Source organism: Pelmatolapia mariae, linkage group LG20 (genome assembly GCF_036321145.2).
Source record: "Pelmatolapia mariae isolate MD_Pm_ZW linkage group LG20, Pm_UMD_F_2, whole genome shotgun sequence".
Taxonomy (NCBI): Eukaryota; Metazoa; Chordata; class Actinopteri; order Cichliformes; family Cichlidae; genus Pelmatolapia; species Pelmatolapia mariae.
In genome coordinates this window covers 14,473,819-14,496,255 of record NC_086244.1, presented here as the reverse complement: position 1 = coordinate 14,496,255, position 22,437 = coordinate 14,473,819, and the positions used below count along the sequence as shown (strand labels likewise).

Genomic DNA, 22,437 nt, shown 5'->3' with positions numbered 1-22,437 from the left:
GCCTCAGCTGCCTCCTCTCTCCTGCTCGCTCTCTCTCCGCATCTCTGCCTCCATCAGGACACGGAGCTCCGCCTCGGATGCTGCTGGAGCTGTTTATCTGATTACCAGATACACGAGCTGCGCTTCCTTAAAGCGACACCCTGGCCTTAATTAATTACACTGCCAGTGAGAGAGAAAGAGAGAGAAGGAGAGGAGAGAGAGACGCCGAGGATGCAGCGCCCACCTCCTCCCTGCAGGATGCCGCGAGCCGCCGCTTCATCTCCTGCCTCGAGGTTATGAAACTGTAATCTGATCCTGCACGCCAGCAGGAAGACCCCCTCCTCTTCCTCCTCCTCCCTCCTCCTCTCCATCCTGGGATACATCCACGATCAGTGCGTCACGCGGGTTTTTCTTCCGCTTTCTCTCTGCATCACGCTCAGCTGATGAAACTGGCAGCAAACGCGCGTCCCTACAGCCTGCACGGCATCTATGGAAGGCGTCTTTAGGTCCGCGTGTGCGCGTCCTTGCTGCTCTGCTGGCGGCCTTCCTGTGTTTCTGCACTCCTGTTTCGCAGCCGGTACTTTTCCGCTCGCACGCAGCAGATGAAACCCCGACTCCCTGCCTCTGCGCTTCCTCCCCGCGTGGGCTCTGAGACCTGCGTCAAACGCGCCTCGTCCTCTCCGCGTCCCCGCCGTCGCCGTGCCGCTGATGCGGTGCGCCTGGGTGCTCGCTTTCTCCTCGTCCTGGCCGGTTCCTGATCCTCTGGGCCGGAGGGCCAGCCTCCTCCATCGGGGCAGGATGGTACGGTTTGTGAGCGCGCTGGGGCTCGTCATATTCAGCGTGGCGCTGCTCATCCTGTCTCTCATCAGCTATGTCTCCATCAAGAAGGACTTCCTGTTCAGCACCCCGAGATATGGACCCAACGGCGGACCCAGGATGTACATGTTCCACGCGGGGTTTCGGTGAGTCCAGGCCAGGCTGTGGACCTGCAGGTTGTTTGGATCGCAGCAGCTGAGTGTTTGCTTTTTATTTTTCCATCAGTAGGAAACCGTTTTTAGGCGCTGGTCACACTCAGGCGAAGGCCTCTCTGCTGGGTGAGGCCTGCCTGCTTTTTCATTTTCACTCAAGCTCATTTCCATAATTTACACTCCAGAATGTCCAGAAATATGTGGACACCACATTCCCGTAAATAGCCTACATTGTAAATGTAAACAATGTCCACGAATTTAAAGTTGAATTAATACACTTAAACATCTTTGCACCTTAACCTTCTCACTCATTTTTGTGTCCACACACTTGAGCTTTACATGTTTCATTTAATTTTTTTTCTGAGTAATGAATAACTGCAGTTTTTATGACTTCCTCTTTGGGTTCAGTAATTTAGTAAATCAGTGCAGTGGGTCTTTGTCAGAGGGGAAGCATTTAAAACAGTGTAACCAAGGAGGAAGTGCTAAAATCTGCAGTTCCTCCTACTTAAGTAACTGCTGACTTTGGAGTCAGCCTGCTTAAGGAGAGACTCCAGTCTTTTGGGTTTTGCTAAAGTAATAACTCCAGTAAGGACATTGTTAAAGACACGAGAAACAGAACTCTTATAATGACTCAGCAGTCTCAGAGAGTGTCCATGTTGTTGTTTAAAACTGTAGCTGTGTGTATTAATGTAAGGAATTCAAATTAAAGAAGATACTCTAACTCACCCAGGTGACCTTTACTTAGTACATGTTGTACTTCTTAAGTCTAGCTTGTCTTGCACTGTTTTCCGGTTTAGACTTGAGATCCTGATTTATAGTGACGGGAAACCCCAGTGTTAAAGCACACAGTTATACAACCCCAATTCCCCAAAAGTTGTGAATCTGTGTAAAGTGTAAATAAAAAAAGAATAACATGATTTACAAATCTCATAAACACAAATCTAATCTAATGTTTAAACTGATCCAAGACTGGATAAGAAACATATTAGCTCATTTTGAATTTGATGGAAGGAACATGTCTCATGGTCATGCTTAGCTCTGTAGCATCCCCTCTACTTTTAACATTGGTCTGTAACTGTCTGGGAACTGACATATGGAAAACATCCATCCATCCATCCATCCATCCATCCATCCATCAGGTGACAGTATTCCAGACATATTTTTCTCCAGCCACAGTTTCTCCTGTGGATCCTGGGGTGCTCCCCGGCCAGACGCAAAATATAATCTCTCCAGAGGGTTCTAGGACTACCCCAGGTTTTCACCCCAGTGCCCAGGAGGCATCCTATTGAGATGCCATACCCACTTTAGCCGGTACCTTCTGACATGCAGGAGCAGCCGCTGTACTTAAGATTCTTCTGGAAGTCAGAACCACTTACCTTCCCATCACCTGCGAATAATATCCCAAGATACTTGAACTTCCTTGCAACTCCCTTGCTTGAGGCGACTTCTCAGTTTTGGGTTTTATAAACTGCTCTCACCTTATCTGTTTTGTCTCTTATGTGATAAGATTAATGCCACTTATGACTGACAGCCAGCACAGGAAACAGCTGGCATATCTCCCTAAAGTTGAAAAAAACAAAAACAAAACCCACATGAGATCTGTAATGAATATATTTATATAACTGAAAAGAGAACATCTATCTCTATGTGAAAGACCAGGAGCATGACTTCCTCTCTCTTCTGTTAAATTTCCAGGAAGTCAAGGCTACAGTTTCTAGCAACTGTTTAACAAAAATAGCAGCATGCTCTTCCTCCAAAATCTAAAATTATCTTCACTACAGATGTTGCTACAGATTAAATTTATAGCCTCCCAGTTTCCCCGTCTTCATTCTAAGGTCAACTAAACTAAGAAAAGCCGAAACGGGGTCCACAGGCCCACACAGCGTGGTACATCCTGTTTACTGCTAATGCTACTCCTGTACTTGCAAGTGCAGGTGGGACTTCTGTATCACCCCCTGATTAGGTGAAAACAGATGATGGTGGCAATTTGATCAAAACACTGCAGAGTTTGTTCAGCTTAACATTTTCTATCAAAGTGTCCGTTTGTTATTGATCAGTTTGCAGTTAATACACCGTAGAATGACACTGACTGCTTCCTAACTCATCACTGGTGGAAGGCGTTTTTTCCCCCCACTGAATAAGGAGACAGCTTTGTCCTAATAAACCGATCTAAATGTGGTACACGTCAGTGTGTTTTCCAGTCAGTGTGAGTGTGTGTCAGCCTGAAGAAAAACAGGGCATCTGTCACTTAATCCCACAGCTGTAAACTAGATCAGCGCTTCTCACTCTCATTTACTTTTATAAGTTTTATTCTAATGAAGGAAGACGTACGTTTTGCTCTTATAAAAAAACCCAAACCCATTTGCATTCATCAGCCACTTTATTACACCCAATCAACTACATGTTAATGCAAATATCTAAATCAGCCAGCTACATGTCAGCAATCCAGTGCATTTAGGCATGTAGACATAATCAAGATGACCTGCTGAAATTCAAACCAAGCATCAGAATGGTGAAGAAAGGTCATAAAGTGACTTTGAATGTGGCATGGTTTTTGTGTTGTCAGACAGGCTGGTCTGAGTATTTTAGAAAGTTCTGATCTGCTGGGATTTAACTGCACAACCATCTCTAGGGTCTACAGAGAATGGTTTGAAAAAGAGAAAATATCCAGAGAGTGGCAGTTCTCTGGGTGAAAATACCTTGTTAATGCCAGCAGCAGAAGACAGGGTGTCACTCCTCTCAAATAATAAGAAGAATCTGAGGCTACAATTTGCACAGAATGTTAGAAAAACATTGACTTGTCTGATTAGTCTGGATTCTGTTGCAGTGTCTGGATGAAACGGTCGGAATTTAGTGTAAACAACGTGAAAACATGGATCCGTCCTGTGTTTGATCAATGGTTCAGACTGATGGTGGTGATAGTAGTGGTGGAATAGTGTTGTGGATATTTTCTTGCCACACTTAGGGCCCCTCAGTATGAACTGATCATTATTTAAACGCCACAGTCCACCTGAGTATTGTTGTTTATCATGACCATCCCTTTATAAGTACAATGTACCATCTTCTGATGGCTGCTTCCAGCAGGATAACGCAAAATGTCACAAAGCTCAGAGACTGAGGAATCTTTCCAGCACCTTGTTGAATTTGTGCCGCAAAGAATTAAAGCAGTTCTGAAGGTAAAGGGGTGTCCAAACTACAATATCAAGGTGTACCTAATAAGGAGTGTATATTCCTAGTGTTTGCGCAGAACTTCTGGCTAATATATGAACCAAAGACATCAGCGGGTTCATCATAAGTGGTTTATTTAGTCATCAGTCATGCAGACACACTCAGATTACAAAGTTCTCTCAGATCTGACCTCATCTGTCTCCAATTTCCAGGTTTTATACTAATTCTACGCCAGTAATGTGTTCATTGTATAAAAGTGGCAAAATTGAGGTAAATCCTCATAAAAGCCAGTATTACAGCTACTGTCAGGTTTGTCTTTAAAACATTATTCCTCATAAAGACTGATTATAAACATTAAGGATTAGCTTGAGTTACATTTACTGCAGGAACTTACAGTCTAAATACGATGTAAAGTGCATTTCCACAACATTAATTCCATCAGTACAACAACATGTCATCAGTCATGTCACACTCGCTGCTCTGTAGCTTCCAAATTATCTCTCCTCTTCAGTGTTAAGCTGATCTTCTTGCAGATGTTTCACATTCAGTAAGGGGGGTGGGGAGTATTTTGTGAGCCGCTGGAAAGTTTTTAAAGTGAAACATCTGTGCAGAAATTAAAACATCATAATAAATAAGCTGTCTCCTGTATACAGTGCTTAACACATTTATTAAACCACCAACAAATGTAAAGTTTATACCACAGCTGCCCTAAATTGTCAGTAGTGGTAATTACCAAAAATCATTTTTCTGTAACCATCAATACACCTGTGTGCACAAGCTGTTAATCAAAATTATATTTTTAATTCTAAAATATTATTATTGCTATCCCTGAAATTTCAAATGTACACCTAAAAATAGTAAAGCACATTATTATTATTTTATCAAGATTACAGTTTTACTTGATTACTTACTTCCTGAAAAGAAAAAAAATGTTTTAGTGGTTGAATGTTATTTGTGATTAATTTGGAATTTTTCAGAGAGGTTGTCTCAAATTTGGCCATAAAAAAAATTCAAATAATGTTTTTTTTTAGTTTTAAACAAGTTTTTGACATCTCTCTCTCTCTCTCTCTCTCTCTCTCTCTCTCACACACACACACACACACACACACACACACACACACACACACACACACACACACACACACACACACACACACACTCTGTCCAAATATTTATAGTGCTCCATTTGAAAACTGCATTTGAAAGCACAATTTCCTTTTAGCATTAGTTCTGATGCAAAAGTACAGAAACTTTGCTCATAAAAAAGTGAAGTGAAAAAACCTGAGATTAATTTGGGGGATGTCCCCTTCAAGGTCATCTCTTTGTGCAGCTTTGCATAGCTTCCTGCATAGCTCCTTTCCAGTTTTCACCATTCATTCGTCTTAGATTTGATGATTAGAGCTAAAACTCTGTCTCCGACCCCATGAACAAAAAGTGGTCCACACAGCCCAGACCTTGGAGGTGGCCAGGTGTGCCCAGTTTTCTAAACTGGACTCCCAGCAACTTTTGCCACTTATGTTTAATGTTTTGATTGGTTCCTTAGACTTTCATTTCAGCCTGTTGTGTGGCAGGTCTCATCTTTAGACACTGGAGATGCGGTGTGGTTTGCTTCCAATCAGTCACACTGGCGCCACCTGGGCCCAGTCTGGCAGTGCTCTAAGCCCTCAGTGTGGTTCTCCTCCCTCAGCCACCTTTTGGATTTTGTTTGGTCTTTTATTTGATTTTCTACACTACACAACATTTCATACACCATTTCTTTACTCATGCAATCATTTACACCACTGATTGCATTGATTACACACACCAGTTAGTTTAAGTTCTTTCCTTGTTTCCTTAATTTGAAATAGTTTAATTGGCATTTGTGTGCATCCCCCTTTTTGTCCCTTTTGTTTGGGCCGGTTGGTGAGATTTCACACCAGTGCTGGAGAACTAGAGCCCATACAAGTAGCAAACAAAAACCTGGATATATCGAGGACTACCACAACAGTGGCCTGGCCAGCAGTTGGTGTGGACCGGGGATGGCTGGTCAGCAGCTACTGATTGACAGACCTGATGGATAAAAATATAACTAAGAAAGAATGATAAAAAAAGTCACCAAATATACAAGTGTGTGTGAAACAATAAACTGCAGTATCAGTAGGTCTAATGCACTTAAAAAGGTGTTGACATTTTTCTGTCCAGTCACGCAGCAGACAGTCATTTATCTTAGAATATGAATAGAAAACATCAGGAGCTGCTTTTCACAAAGACTGATGGCAGAAATCACCTGTGCTAAAAAAAAAGAAAAAGAAAAAAGAAGAAGCAGGTTTTAGTAGGGACAGTGCAGCTGAGCTCCACAGAAATCTGTAAATCTTTGCTGTCCGACATGTTGGGTCAAGTCCGGAGTGCGATGTTCAAACAGGGCTGGTCTGATGAGGGCTCTGTAGGCCGTCCGGCCGTCCTTGGCTGATTTGATTTACAACACGAGTGCCGCATTCATTTTCCTCCCGCCTGTAATAATTTTCCCCCTCGCTTGCTGCCATCGCAGGCCAAGGTTACGCTCAGAGTGAGTTAGATGTGGAAAAGAGCAGCATTTTTAAAAGAAAGCAGTTTGTTAGTGGACAAGTTTCTTGTCATGTTGTTGCAGCGTGAGCGCTAATTTATCATCAGGAACTTGGTGATTGCTCTGATCACTGTGCAGCCATATTGGATGGAGAAGGTTTTAGTCCATGTCATGGACTTTCTGCCTGCCAATAAATTAACAAATATTACAATTCAAATGATATTAGTGATGATGATCTTTGCTGTTATATCTTAATCAGGCAGAAAATGTCACTGGTTGCTGCGAATGTTTCTGCAAGCTTTCTCATTGCTTTCTTTCTGAAGAGGAATGAAAGCAATGCCACAGCTTCTGAAAGTAAATCATTCTGATGTGCTGTTTTGTTAAGATATAAATAATCTCAAGGTTTCAAGCTATCTCTCAAATCACCTGCTTTGTATACAGTAACAAACATAGCTAGATGTAGGGAGCTATAGTTATGGAGCTCCCAAAGTGCTCCCTTCCTGTTTTCTTTTTTGCATAGTGTCTACATGTGATATAATCTCAATCAAGAGCTATCTCACTCAAAACCACATGTACCAGCCTCTTAGTTGTACTCGCTGAAACATCAGAGGGTTAAAAACATCTTTCAGACTCTTGTAACCAATCCATCTTGCCAATGCGGAAGTTTCTTAGAAAAAAACAAAATCATGTACCGCTGTTCTTGATTGAAAATGCCTGTTTTCACTTTCCCATTACAGTGAAAGTATTTTGTTTAAATCTGTGCTTTGTTGTGTGTGATGATTGGAGGTCTTATTTTTGATACTGCTGTCACAGTTATAAATGTGCTGTTGAGCCATTTAGATGATTTGTGGTGAGTATTTGAAACGCACTACAGCCTCTGCATGCCTGGTCTCCAGCTCCAAAGTCAAGGGTGTCATTTGAAATGTCAATGAAGAACGAGTGAGTTATTTATCTTTTCTTTTTGTTTCACGCCCCTCCTGCAGCGAGAGGCCACCTCGCAAACCTGACCTGAGGTGAATAAAGAGTGCTGATGCTAAAAACGGAAGGATGCAGTGCAATCCTTTCTTTTTTTTATAACCGGGTTTATGTCAATCACATATGTATCAAATGGGTATATGTATGTCAATCGACTGCTGTTATAGCTTGACCTGCCAGCCTACTTACCATCTTTCAAATCAAATCAAAATTAAGATCCCGAATGCTCACTTGAGCCCTGTTAATGTTGTGGTTCTGAATTTGACATGGCATGAAGAAATGTACTGTATATGTGTATATATATATATATATATATATATATATATATATATATATATATATATATATATATAGATAGATAGATAGATATAAAAATTAGATGTATATTTGTATATTGTAACCTTATTCAGTTTAAGCAGAGGTTGCAAAATGATTCAGCATTTCATTGCAATCTGTGAGCATTATAATTTGAGCATACACAGCTAAATACATTCAAAAATAAGAAGTCTTACATACAAACTTAGATCCTTTCCAACCTCCAGTTTGTAGAGCTTTAATGGTAAAAATTGTATTTCATGCTGATTCAGACTCAACTCCTAAACTGCAAAAATTGTCTGCTAAAATGGCAGATGCTACAGCAACGCCTGAGTTGCACAGACATAGAGGCCGAGCCACCAGTTCGCTAGGGGAAAATGTGCATTCTCTAACTGGTGGCAAGTGACTAGGTGGCTGCAAAGAACTTCGTTATGATTACTTTAGTTGCTAGCAGATTGGTGCCTGTAGTTTGCATGAAAGATGCCAACTTTTCTGTAAATACTTGCTAACTATTAGTACCAATTTCCCGCATGGTATTAATAAAATATGGTGTAGTGGGGTACACATTAGCCTAACATGGAAAAGGTCTCTGGTTTAAGATTAGAAGGAAACATAAATTCCTTTGGGGTTATGTCAGGAAGGGTATCTGGTTTTAAAGTCTAACAAAACAAATATGCAGAGCTACTTGCTGTGGAAATCTTGTGTTGCACTGTCTAGCTTCACTGCTGCTCAGAGAGTAGTTGGCAAGTGTTTGCAGACAGGTTGGTGTCTTCCATTCAAACTACAGGCAACCATCTGCTAGTGAAGAAAGCAGTCATAAGCTGTGTCCCAAAACGTAGGCTGCATCCTTCGGAGGCCACATTTGAAGGCCGATTACGTCACAGCCAGGCGACGAAGATGTCCCAATTCGTCGACTCCTTCAAATGCGGCTGACAAATGCGTCCTTCATTTCCCCGAATTTGAAGGATGGATCGGGTGTGTCCTTCGTGGCCCACCATATCCCAGAATAAATAGCGCGGCTCAGCCAATTTCAGTTTCCAACAATGGCGGCCGCTACTAAGTTTTAATATTACTCTTATTACTCTTTCTGGGTCACAAAATAAACTTTTAACATATTTTCAGACGAGAAAGTAGCCGTGTAAACTTTAAATATCTGCTTGGTTTATCAAGACATCGCATATTTGCAAAAGTGCTCTGACGTTTTCGGAGACGTCTGTTACCCACCCGCTCGATAGCTAGCCGGGGGGTTCAATGGTCACTCGAGCCGGCGAGAGCAGCGGACTCCCGGCTTCATCGTTTTCAGACCCCCGCTGTCTTTCGCTACTCAGGTTAAACATGATATATAAGTCACTCGGATAACTTAAAAATGTAATTGTTTGGCTTTTTTCGGTGTTTTATTTGTTCCGGAGTAAATCGGTTTGGCTGAGATCAAAGTTATTAGATTAAATAAAACTTTATTAATCCATCGGGTGGGTTCCTCCGGGATTTTCACACAGCTGAATAAACGTCAAACAGAAAACTGATTAAACAGAAGTGTGAGACGGTTGAGAATTTACGCCAGTGTCCTGTTATATTTTAGATAGCAAGGAGCAGATGGCTGAGTTTATTAAACTCCACAGAGACAGCGGTGAAGCAAATCTGAAGGCTAGACTGTCCCATTTCACAGCCTCGCACTTCTGGCCTTCTCGGTCTTCGAAGGACCCGGCCCACGTAGACGGCGAAGGCCGGGTCCTCCGAAGGATGCGGCCTACGTAGACGGCGAAGGCCGGGTCCTCCGAAGGATGCGGCCTACGTTTTGGGACACAGCTATAGACTTTCAAAAATCTCCAGCAACTCCATGCCAACTGGTCAGGGAGTGCATATTTTTCCCTAGCAACCAGTCATTACTGGCTTGCCTGGTAGGACAGTCCAAGTTACCTCTGTTGCTTTCTGGACTGTCCTAATGCAGTCACCTGCACGAACCTGGTTCTTCATGGAGGATAAACATCAAGGACTTCAAATAGTATTTGATCAAATATTATTTGCCTATGTCATACTAGAGACCTAAAATCTTGACATTTTGAAGTTTAGTCTGTGGCAGGAAACTAGTCTTAATGACTCAGTTTTCCCAGACAGGGATTAAGCCTTGGAATAAAACTTTCCAGTGGAGACCTTCATTGAATTTTTGTTTTAGTCTAGGCTTAATTCACTATATACAAAATGTCAAGTCTTCATTGCAAAAACCCGGTGTATAGAAATTCATTTAAAATACTTACCTGATGAATCTCTTTGTTGAGTCTAGGTTTTATTACAAATGTTCAGGACGATTATCATTACCGAGAAATTAAAGTTGAGGCTTTTTGCACTGCAAATAAAAATGTTCATCTTAACACGTTTGTTTTGTCAGTGATGTGGATCAGTGTTTTAAAAGCATCCCAAACACAGACACAGTGAATGAAACTGTATTAGGCTGAACAGTCAATATTTCCTCAGTGTCACTATGAATAACTTGTTAAGATGGACAGAGTTGATGCAACTGTTTGGCCTTATTGCTCATTTTTCCACAGAACCCCGAAGAGTCTTTATTCTTTGACTAAACCAGATTTGCATGCAGGAAAGTGACTGAAAGTCTGCATTTACATTGAGCTGAGTGTAAATGAATGAGCTGTTTTTCACTGCAGCTGATTTCCAAATGAACAGAATGATAGATATTTGCAAAATAGCTCTTTAAAGTCTTGCACATTTCAGAAAATTTCTTTTGGAAGCATTTTAGCTTTGTGGAGAAAAAGACAAAATCTGATTTATGAATGGCTTCTTGGAGAGTTCCCATCTACAGTTCCTGTCTTATTTATATTTTCATGTAATAGTTTTAGCCATATTGTTTTTATTACTTTTATTAAAACATCACTGTAAAGAAGTTGTGAAAAAACACCAGCTGACAATCAGACAGGTTTTTAAACAATTCAACATTTTTGGTTCCAGGTATTTGCTCAACTAAATATCATTGAATATTTGTGGCTGTAGCAAGAAAGGCTGGCATGTATGCTGCATGCACGAGGTGCGATCAAAAGATGCTTGGCCATATCAGTGCAGTCCCTACTCATTAACTGGACTACTGGCCAGATTTGCATCCCTGCAACTTCATCCACTTTCTTAAAAATGCAAATAAAAGTGGAATGACTAAAGTTTTGACACAGTGGAAGAAATCAAGTGCTTATTGTAGAAGGAGTTATGCTGACCTTGATGGAAAGATTGTTCAAATTTGATTTTTATTGACTACCTTAGAACTTTCTGATCACACCTCGCATAATTTGTGCAAGAAGACATAACAACATAACAGTGCAAGAAGCTGCTTCTCTGTATGGGCTCCAACTCCACCGCTTTGGACTGCTGCTAGTGACTGTAATCCATGTTCTGCTCTGCAGCTTTGGTGAGCTCAGCGTAGTGGCATCAGCTCCTTACCTTTTATGGATCACTGGGCAACACTCTGTAGTTGGTGGTATTGGACACTCTCTCTCCAGAGCAGAACAACATGTACAGTCGCCAGCTGCAGTTCAAGGCACTTGTTGGTGTCTGAATGGTGCTGAGGACCCACCAGAGCACAAAGCTGACCAGCATGCAAGTGTTAAATGCTAGATGAAAAAAAAAATATCTCAAAATACTTGGGCACTCATACCGGTATAATATGCATGTTTGAAAAAAAAAAAAAAAAGATTTCTTTAATAATTAGCTTATTCTTAAAAAACACACCTGTTAACTTCATGTAAAGAGATGCATAGGATGAATATTTCTGACACACTAAAAGTGTATTTAGTATATTTATTCTCAGACTGTTGCTGTACTATTGTACAGTTTCTAGTTTCATTCAGAAGCCACTAAGCCACAGTTTTTACTACCAAATAAAAATGTGTTTATATCCTGGCTTGTTCAAAACCTGCCTGATTGCCTGACTTTTTGTTATTATGTCCATTTGATGATATTCAAAGCTGCTTAGTGGTTTACCAAAAAGCTAAAATGCTTCATAAAATATTTCCAAGTGCAACTGCATGATTTACTTTTATTAAAAAGAGGACCAAGTTAATTGACATGTCTCTGCCTCTTCTGTGTAGCTCCCAGTTGGCGATGAAGTATTTGGATCCAGCTTTTACTTCTCTGACCAACGCTCTCAGCGAGGACCTGCAGAATTCATCTAAATGGAGGCACAACAGCACTGCTTTTAACCAGCAGAGGTAGAACACACATAAAAACACACACACACAAACTGTCTTCTGCTCTGGTTTCTGATGGTCTTGAAAACTTAACATGTTTTTAGCACTTCCAACAGCAAGTGTTAGTTGTGAAAAAGTTTGCCACATTTTTTGTGTTAGTGAAAGCTTTGGGTAGCTGTTCAGAAACACTTCACTGAATCCGAGCCCAGTATCACTTCTGTTTACTGATTGTGGACCATTTTGAAACTTGCAAGATATTTTTTGCTAAATAAAAGCATGAACTTAAAATTCATCTAGTAAATTTTTCTTTGTGGATAGGGCTGCTACTGACCTATATTCTACAATACAAAAACATACAAGTCCAAGCTATGTGTAGTCATAACGAGTCACAATAAAGTCCAGAAGTTTGATGCTAATCTAAAGAAGTCTGAAGTTAGAGCATCACTTAAGTCAGTTAAGTGTTTAGTCACATTTTAAAATACAACCTCCTGCTCTAAAACTGAAGGCACTTTTCTCAACAGACTCCTAACTGTTTAGTAGAGTTCACTATCAGCCAATGAAGATATACCTTAAACCTCTTAAGATTCTTTTTAATGGCAACAGGGGGCGATGCCTGTGGTTGCAAGAAAGATTTTTGGTCCTATAGAAGTCTGCGGGAAATTGGCCTTCTAACCACCGCTTTGGACTGCTGCTAGTGACTGTAATCCATGTTCCTCAGTAAATAGTTTCTTGATGAGTTTATGGGCTTAGTCCAGTGGTTCTTAACCTTGTTGGAGGTACCGAACCCCACCAGTTTCATATGCGCATTCACTGAATCCCTCTTTAGTGAAAAATAAATTATGATTTTTTTCAAATTCAGGACATAGATATGTCTTTTACTGGTGCACGAAATGAGCCGTGCATGTCACGGTGGAGGCTCTGCTCCATTCTTCCTGAAGATCGACTACATATCAACTTCCAGTCCTACTGCCATCACCTTGTCTTATTTATTTATTTTTGTCCACCTGGAACAACTCCCAGCACACTTTCACTACACATGCTTTTGTAGTGTTCTACCTGGCTGACTTTCTCTGTGTTGTCTGTTGTAGCTAAAAAAAATCTTAACAAGGCAATATATTTCCATCTTGCAGGAAGGAGATCTCTCAGTACATTGACATACCCCACAACTTCACGCTGACTCGAGACTCAGTCCGAATCGGTCAGCTGATGCACTATGACTACTCCAGCCACAAATACGTCTTCTCCATCAGTGAGAACTTTCGCGCTCTCCTCCCAGAGGTCTCACCAATCCTCAACAAGCACTATAACGTATGTGCTGTGATTGGCAACAGCGGCATCCTCACTGGCTCACGCTGTGGTCCCCAGATTGAGAAATACGACTTTGTCTTCCGCTGCAATTTTGCGCCGACTGAGATCTTTAAAAAAGATGTTGGGCGTCGCACCAACATGACGACCTTTAACCCCAGTATCCTGGAGAAATACTATAACAACTTACTAACTGTGCAGGACAGAAATAACTTCTTCCTTAGCCTGAAGAAGCTGGATGGCGCCATTCTGTGGATCCCGGCGTTTTTCTTCCACACGTCGGCCACAGTGACGAGAACGTTGGTGGACTTTTTTGTGGAGCATAGAGGTCAGCTCAAGGTCCAGCTAGCCTGGCCTGGAAACATCATGAAATATGTCAACAAGTAAGAAAAAGCAGACTATTAAAGTACATCCAGGTGTTACATCATTAATATCTAGTATGTCATCAGTCCACATCTCCATATGTGATCACTATGTCATTAGTAGCAGTAAAACATTTCATAACTCTACTCATTAAAAATAAAGATGTATACTTAATATAAATTTGGCTGATCTCCTCTTCAGTGTCTTCTCCCTGTGCACCTCTGGACCTCTTCCAGATGAGGAATTTGCACTTATATTTGTATGTCTGTGACGTACACTGTATTTTCTTCATTGTGTTATAAAAACAAAAACTCTACAACTTTAGTTTCACATTAATGAAGACTTCAAAAAGCCAAGCCGGAAGAGGAGCAGAGCTGCATAAGGAGGCAACCCTGATGGCCAAGACTGGCCAAATTAGGACTGGCCATCATTTCTGTGTGGAATACCCTGAAGGGAATAAATGGTTAAGAAGATAGGGGGATGGTTTTAAGTCAGGAGTCTGTGTGGACAGATTTGTTTTTGAATATAACCCCCCAGTGGCCATTAGGGGAACTGCAGTTTTGGCCTTTTATTTTCTGAGGTTGTAGCTGAGTTTTTACAAATTTTGTTCTAGGGTACATATTTGTGTTCACAGTAATGAGGAAACATGTTCTTCAGTCCAACAACGCGACTTATTGATGACTTTAATAGTTTTTGGACAACAGTAGGGTTGTTGGCTGATAGATTAATTTCTGGATTTTGGTCTTTAATTGATTTGTTTGACAAGGAAATCTCCATCATCAACCTGAACAGTAGGTTTACTAGATAACTTTTTTCTAAATATGTCTTGTCATTGGTAATTATTTACCTTTTACCTATGATGATACTCACATTTCATAAGGTGGTCAAAGTGACCTGTTGAAGTTCAAACTGAGCATCAGAATGTGGAAGAAAGGTGATTTATCTGATGCTGAACGTGGCATGGCTGTTGGTACCAGACGGGCTGCTCTGAGATTTTGGAAACTGCTGATTTATTGTGATTTTTTTTTCCAAACAACCATCTCTAGGGTTTCACATTATTGATAATGTTATTAGATCAATATAGACTAAAAGCTAAAGGAATGGTTCCAGTATGTTTTTGAATCTGTGCCATGAAGGATTAAGGCAGTTCTGAAGGTAAAATGGGGTCCAGCCCAGTACTAGAATTGGTCTCTGAGTTTATTGCATAGCTCATTAAGATTAACAGCTGATCAAACTCGGTGCTTTCTGCTTGTTAAAAGTGGACATGCTCACAACTGGACTTCATTTCCGCCCGGTTAGCTTGGTCGTCCCTGTCTCTTAGCATTTAAAGGCTGTAGCTGTTTTTGCTTTCTCTCTGTCTGTGTTTTTAAATGTCCCTCATCCACCTCGATCCTGTTTAAAGAAACTAGCAGAAACTGGCTGACACGCGGCTGTTTTGTATTGAGCTGTATTCTATATGGCAAAAGAGGAGATTTAGGCTCCAAAGCCGGATTATAAGGAAACAGCTATTTAGTGAAAGGTATGGCACACAGCTGTAACAGTGTGTGTGGAGAGAGGGGGATTTAAGTTGGGTTCTTAGTGTTGTAGTGGCAGAATAGGGCTGCCCGTACAGTAGTCTAATCTTTACCAATCCCATTAAATCTACCTGCTCTGGAAGAATTACCACTTTTAAGCAGCTCAGACGGCTTTCAGCGCTGTAAGGACTCTTGAAGACACTTTTGTTTAGGCCAGTTTGGAGAGTTTCCCCCTTTGTGATTCTGCAGAGCAAAACTGCCAGATTAAAGCTTCAGCAGATTATGTCCTATCAATAGAGTCCTATTTTCAGAATTTTTGGGAATGATTTCTAGAAAAAAGCAGACAAAAGTGGACAGGATGATTCCTTTATCTCCGTTTACCAAAATTCAGGTTTTTGCCTAAACTGTTCAAAACAAGGGGGAAATAATTAGGAACAAAAGTAGGAAGTCGATGCTAAAAAGGATCAAAACACAGCAAAAACATTGCAAAAAAAAGTACAAGGAAAAAACATGTCACAGATAAACTCAGTGGTTTGTTGCAAATCTTTGATTCTAATATTCTTTAATTCTAATAACCGTTTTGCATTTATTTGCCACTTAGATATTAGGTCATAGCATTTTTCAAGTGTTTAATAGTAAAAGTGATATAATTCACTTTAAGAGTGAATAAATAAAGTTGTGAGTGCCTGACTTATTAATTTAATCTGTGACTAGTCTCTTGTCATTCATACTCCACAGCTACTGGAAAACCAAGCAGCTGTCGCCGAAGCGCCTGAGCACAGGCATTCTGATGTACACGCTGGCTTCTTCCATGTGTGACCAGATCCACCTGTACGGTTTCTGGCCCTTTGGCTGGGACCCGAACACAGGCAAAGAGCTCCCCTACCACTACTACGACAAGAAGGGCACCAAATTCACCACCAAGTGGCAGGAGTCCCACCAGCTGCCTGCCGAGTTTAAACTCCTCTACAAGATGCACACAGAAGGACTGCTGAAGCTCTCCCTCTCCCACTGTGCTTAGGGATAAAACTGTGGCAGGTACCGTGCTCCTTCAGGCTCCCATCCAGCACTTCCACTGGCCGGAATTACAGAAAGGGTGAGACAAGCAAAGTTGGGACCCGTGCCGTTCAGTCAAAGGCAACAGCTTGACTGTAAGGCTGAGTTTGTGCAGTGGAGATCAGCCTGAGATACCTGAGCAAAGGCTCGTAATCGTGTGCTCAAGATGAACTGTGACAGCTCAATAAACAAGCAGTGTGTTAATTTTCTACTGCTCATAAATCTACAGCTGAACAGCACTGCGTTTAGTTTCATTTTTCCACAGAAAGGTGGACTGTGATGCAAAAGCTGGTCTTCAGACGAGTGTCACAGTGCTGAATCGTTTAATAGCGTTTTAATTGCAATCGTGGTCTTTCACAGAACTAATGCAGACACATGCAACATAAAACAGCTCCATCCAGAAATGACAGCATGTAGGCCAATCAGATTCAAGCACATAGATCCAGGCATGGCAAAAAACATGACTTTGTGGCTGTTTTCCAAAAATTGCAAAGTGCTGTCTTACGTTAGTTATATATTATGATAAACAGCTGTGTGGCGCTGGGGTTTGGTAAACCCTCAAACTCAGAGCTCTGACATTTTGGATTTTTTATTTCTTTGGTTTCTTTGCTGTTTTTGGTCTGAAAACAACAATGCTGGGATCATCCGCATGTCAGGGACCACATTGACAAAGTCTGGAGGTTGGATGTATGCAGGGTCCTGACAATATCCTAGATTTTATTTTTGCACATTAGAGTCATATTAAGAAAAGAAGATGAAGCTTGATGAAGATGATGATGAGATCAAGTTACACAGTATTTTGCCTTTGACCAAGATACATTATCAGACTACATATCTTTCTGTTTTCAAAACTTCCACAGTGCCACATACGAAGGAGAACAAAAGGAGGTACCAGGTTTGACTTTCTTTGCTCCACCTGACAGCTCCAACATCATTATCAGTCTTTCCTTTTGCCATGTCTGCTTTTGTGCTATATATATAAGAGCGCTCAGTCTCTATATTTAGCACAGTGAAAGGATATAGTAGATCCTACAGTGGTGCATTCGGTGCCTGGAGAAGTCTCTTTTTTGTTTATTTAAGCAGCAGGTATGATATAGTATAAACGCCCTGTGCTACAAGCACTAAAGTATGAAAAAACTTATTGCATTTGTACTTCACTCTCCAAAAACGAAGTAGTATTTTTTATATTCACTTAACTCTATCTGAGTTTGTGTCCATCTGATGAATGTAAATCCATTTTTCTTTCTCCTTTTAGTCTCATTAGATCATTCCTTATTCCCGTTTCTACCCTGCTGTTTTTATTTGTTTGTGTGTATGAGTGGTTTGATAAACCGTGGAGTAAATGTCACTTTAAAAGATCTACTTTTAAAACAAATAACTATACGTTTCATAGGGATAGTAGGGCTGAGTGATTCTTTTGAATATCATTTAGGAGAAACAAGATAATTGGATTAAAATTATTACTTCTGCACAAGCCACTAAGTGTTGGAGATGGAGCCAAGATGATGAAAAGAGCTACTTTGGTCAATAAGATTTCTGTAGAAGAAGTTAGTTATGACAGGGTTTAGGAAAGGCTAGAAGCTCTGAAAGGCAGGTTGGTACAAAGCAGAGTTTGCTTTGTGGTCAAAAGCAATTCAATTCTCTCCAACTGTTTAAAGAATTTAAAATTATTTATTTATTTATTAAATTAAATAAATGCATGATTCTTGAATCAATAATCACATTAAATAATCACAATTACAAACAATCCCAAATCCCAGCTGATCTGTAAAGTTCAACCACAGACTGTATTTAAATGATGGAAATTGTGATGTCACAGTTGGTTAGTGAGGCAAGGACGCTAATTTACCAAATTAACTTTTTTTTTTTTTTTTTAAATAAATTCAGTATAACCTGAAACTACCAACTGAGCCAAGTCATCAGGAAAGTGTTCACTTCAAGAAAACAAGAAAGCCGAACTGCTGAAGTTGCCCCCGACTGGCTTTTAGAAGTAATGTAGATTTAAGGTACTTCTGTATGGACCCAGAAGCTACGTCCAGCTTTTTTAAATGCAGTTTAAGAGTCCAGCCCAGCTAGAAAGAAATAAAAAGACATTAATTTAAGGTGACTAATAAAAAGTTAAATTAAGATGCATCAGCAAAGCTTCTTCTTCTGCTTTTACATGGAAAATAGTTCCTATTATATTTTATTCAAGTCCACTTTGATAGAAGTTGTGGCATTGTAGTGTAGTGCCTCCTGGATGACCACACGGGGCCTCGCCTTCTCCCTCTGATAATGAAATTTACATCACTTGAACCTTTTAGCTGCTTGTCTTTAGCATCGTGTTTTGGGCCTCGTACAATTCACCACTTTATGCCAGCAACAACGAGACTTTTTACAGACTTTCAAAAAATCAGACTGAGCCACGAAGACATTCAAGAGGGAATTAGCATCGTCAGCACCATCGACACAATGTTAAAATTCTTGTTTGCTGTTTTGTAAAATGAGCTGTGTGGTAACATTACCTCAGTGGTGTTTAGATTTACCTTGTTACTCAGTAAAACAGTGAACCTGCCACAAGTAAATGGAAAGAGTTTAAAAATATAGTATAAGAATAAGATGTGTTTATATTTGTGTTTATTTATTAGTTTTTTAAATCACGTCTTAATTTTATTTTGTGTAAAGGGACAACACTGGTAAATGTACAGGTTGTTCATTTTAGCAGGAAGACATGTGTTCCCTCTTCCATATTGTTTTTTTTTTTTTTTTTTAAAGAATGACGATGATGCAAGTCCAGATATTTGACTGACCACTGGTGGGTCCATTGAGACGCTGTTATTTTGAACCTTTACTGTTAGAAAATACTAGTAAGACAATGGAGAGAGTCTGAAGTGGTTTTAACCTTAACTTATGATCAAGAATCGGTAGATTAAAGGTCGTGACTGGCACGAGACTCTGTTGCTTATTTGTTGATGTAATTGTGGAGAGTTTGAGACTTTAACATTGAGAGCAAACAGCTAAATAAGATAAAGTTATTATAAAGGGTTTTTTTGTGCTTACACAACAAAGTCTTTGTTTGTCGGCTTGTTCATTGTATTTATAAAGTATAACAAGCACAAAGATAAGACAATTAAAATATCAATTTTCTTACTGTCATTAATCCCTGTTTGTAGTTGTTACAGAAATGTGCACATTTTTCACAATATATCCCAGGAGGCACTTTTCATTTCATGGGAAAAATCCACCATCGATGTAAAAGTTTTGGCACTCTTGGCTTTCCATACTTATTTGCATCCACATACTCAGGTTTTTGTGAACAGGTACAGTTGTACAAACTTCTTTTATCATTACTTCCCTGAGTGTTTTGTGGTATGTTAATCTTTTTCTTTTTTTTGCTGTTGCTTTTGTGTATGTGTGTTTACAAATCCATCAAATACTTTTACATTTGTAGTTAATTAGAGATGATTTAAGACACCACATGCTACATGAGAGAAATTCCATCATAAGCATGTTTTGTTTTTAGGCACATAAAATATGAATTATAATTTTTTTTTACATGCTTTTTATCTCCAAGGGAGAGTTGTGTCTTTGTGGATTTTTAATTTTTTAAATTTTTTGTGTTTTGCAGAAATGAGGGAAACTGGGACTAATTTTGTAATCTGCAGCTCAATTTTTGCTGGATTTCACTTATTTTTCCTTTTAGTGTCCTAAAATTTTATTCCAGAAAGATTAAATATGATGTTTTAGGGAATTAAAGACATAAAGATTGTCGTTGTGAAGGTTATGCTATTTTCTGACTTGAGCTGAGTTTTACAAGATGTTCTCATGTTTTATTTTTGTCTTTTTTCTTCTTTCTTTTGTCATCTTTTATTTTTGTAGTGTAAAATAATAGTAAAATATCAGGTAACAGCTTTTACAGAATGTATTTTTTCGCATTGTGAATGAAACTGAGACCGGCTCCATTCACGTCCATGTCTTCAGAGACCAATGGAGGAAGATTCGTGCAGGAATAACATAAACTAGAACCACTTTTAGATATCATAAACAATATGCTGTAGATTCAATAATAAGTTTAAGTCATCCAGTACTTGAAAGAAACTATATCTACTCTGTATTTATTTCATTATTTAGTCATTAAATGAATTAAATGATCAGTTTGACAATGTGAGTGGTGTCTTCTTCTCCTTTGTTTGTTAAAAAGATGAAAACATCTTTTTCCTTCCTTAGTCAGCACAAACTGAAATCATCCTAAAGCTGGAAGCTGCTGACTGTGGTGGGAATAATAATCTCGGTCAGAAAATGCACAACGTTATCAGCAGTAAACACTGATTTGTCCACGTCGCACAGAGTAAAACTCGCTCAGTGACCTTTAATCTACACGAGGGAGGACACGGAGGTCCGTGTGCCATCACATGTCGACACGTCTAACGCTGATGTGACTGCACATCATTGCCTTCCAGTGAAATTTTTATAACTGTTATGCAAAACAGGGCAACAAATGGAGATGCAGTGGATAGCTTTGTTGCCTCCCAGCAGGAATATCCTGGGCCTGGGATTTTGGAAGTTCTTCATTCTGTTTGCTTCCTTCCACAGTTCGGAGATATCCATGCTAGGTTAATGGGTGATTCTAAATCTCTCTTTTAGCCCTGCACCAGACCGGCGACGTGTCCAGGGTCCATCGTTTGCCTTATGACAGCTTTGATAGGCTTCAGTCTCACTGCTACTTTGAATCAGATGAGTGGTAGAAAGTGAATGAGTGGATGGATACAAAACCCTGCACCAACTTACCTCTGCTTAAACAACAAAACTGCAACTCATTCCACCAGCCCGTGTCTCTGATCCAGAGTTATTACAATTTTATCATTTTGTTTTCTAATTGTTTTTTTGTTGTTGCTGTGTATCTACACAGAGTTTATGTGTCACATGCTTTATGTTTAACATAGAAGCCAAATAGAAATATTTGATATAATGAATATTTGATTTAATGATAAAAAAGCGTATTCAGTCACTCAGACATTGAGAAAGTCCACTTCACTCGGCCACTGTGAGTGCTCTACCTGTCAAAGTGCAATCAAATCACTGATTAAAGCTTAATTAGACAATACTCTTTGTTTCTGGGCTGTTTTCAAAGTGCACTGCGATGGTGACTGAACTGTGCACAAATCCTTGCCTTGTTCATGGGTACCTGAATAGTTTTGAAGCCTGCCAGTATCTCATACATCAGCCCAGGTCTGGAATAACTAAAAAGTCTCCTTTGACAGTCTGTCCCACGAAATGCATAAACAGTACAAGAAAGCCAAAGATGCAAAAGCCTCATGTTTAAGTGAATGTATGTATATATTTGAGGCTGTATGTTTACTTGTGACCCTGTGTGGATTACAGAAAAACCCAAATAAATTCCAAATTTTGCATCCAAATCTTGTTTTTTAAAGTCATTGAAGATGTATGCTGTGCAATCATTCCACTCGGGCAAAAGACATGAGATTCATACTCAAAATGAGGTTAGGTGTACTTAAAGGATGGATCAAATTATAACATAAAGATTACCATAAAACATGACAAACATAAACACAATTACAATTACTGCGGATTATAATGGCATGTTTATAAAACAATATTTTTAAAAAAACAAACAACAACCCTGTTAAAACTATGGAAAACTATGAAACTATTTAGGCCAAACCGTTTGGTACTAGGCTGTAAATACGCTTTTAGATGATGTAAATTTGGACATTTTAATCTGGAGGTGTGTGGAGATTCACTCACTTTTTGAGCACTGGATTTTCGGCTCTGGGGTTTCCTCTCGGAGAAGCCTGAGAAAAGTAAGTGCAACCACCACAAAGAAACTCAACTTTTAGCACAACTGCTTAATCACTGAATTCAGTCTGGCATGGACCATAAGGATAATGTAAAAGTGACAATGATTCAACCTGTTCGGACCAAGTAAAGTCATGGCATCAGTGATTTGCAGCACACTTCTGAGTCCAGAGTTTTCTAAACTGAAGCCTCATTCTCTCTTCCTTCAGCATAACATTTCCAACTGGATTTTTTAAAAATTGTTTTAGATCCAGATGTTTGGGACCCTA

General features: G+C 39.8%; 1 protein-coding gene across 2 annotated transcripts; it reads left to right on the top strand.

Annotated features, from left to right (window-relative positions):
- On the top strand, positions 1–21,711 carry st8sia3 (ST8 alpha-N-acetyl-neuraminide alpha-2,8-sialyltransferase 3). 2 transcript variants are annotated; one of them, XM_063463689.1, is made up of 5 exons: positions 1–941; positions 7,641–7,670; positions 12,036–12,155; positions 13,265–13,822; positions 16,055–21,711. In XM_063463689.1, exons 1-5 carry the CDS (start codon positions 688–690, stop codon positions 16,335–16,337), a joined length of 1,245 nt encoding a protein of 414 aa, XP_063319759.1. In that variant the 5' UTR covers positions 1–687; the 3' UTR covers positions 16,338–21,711. The 2 variants fall into 2 exon arrangements, with proteins under 2 accessions (XP_063319759.1, XP_063319760.1); XM_063463690.1 differs by lacking the exon at positions 7,641–7,670.
- The last annotated feature ends 726 nt before the right edge of the window (positions 21,712–22,437 follow it).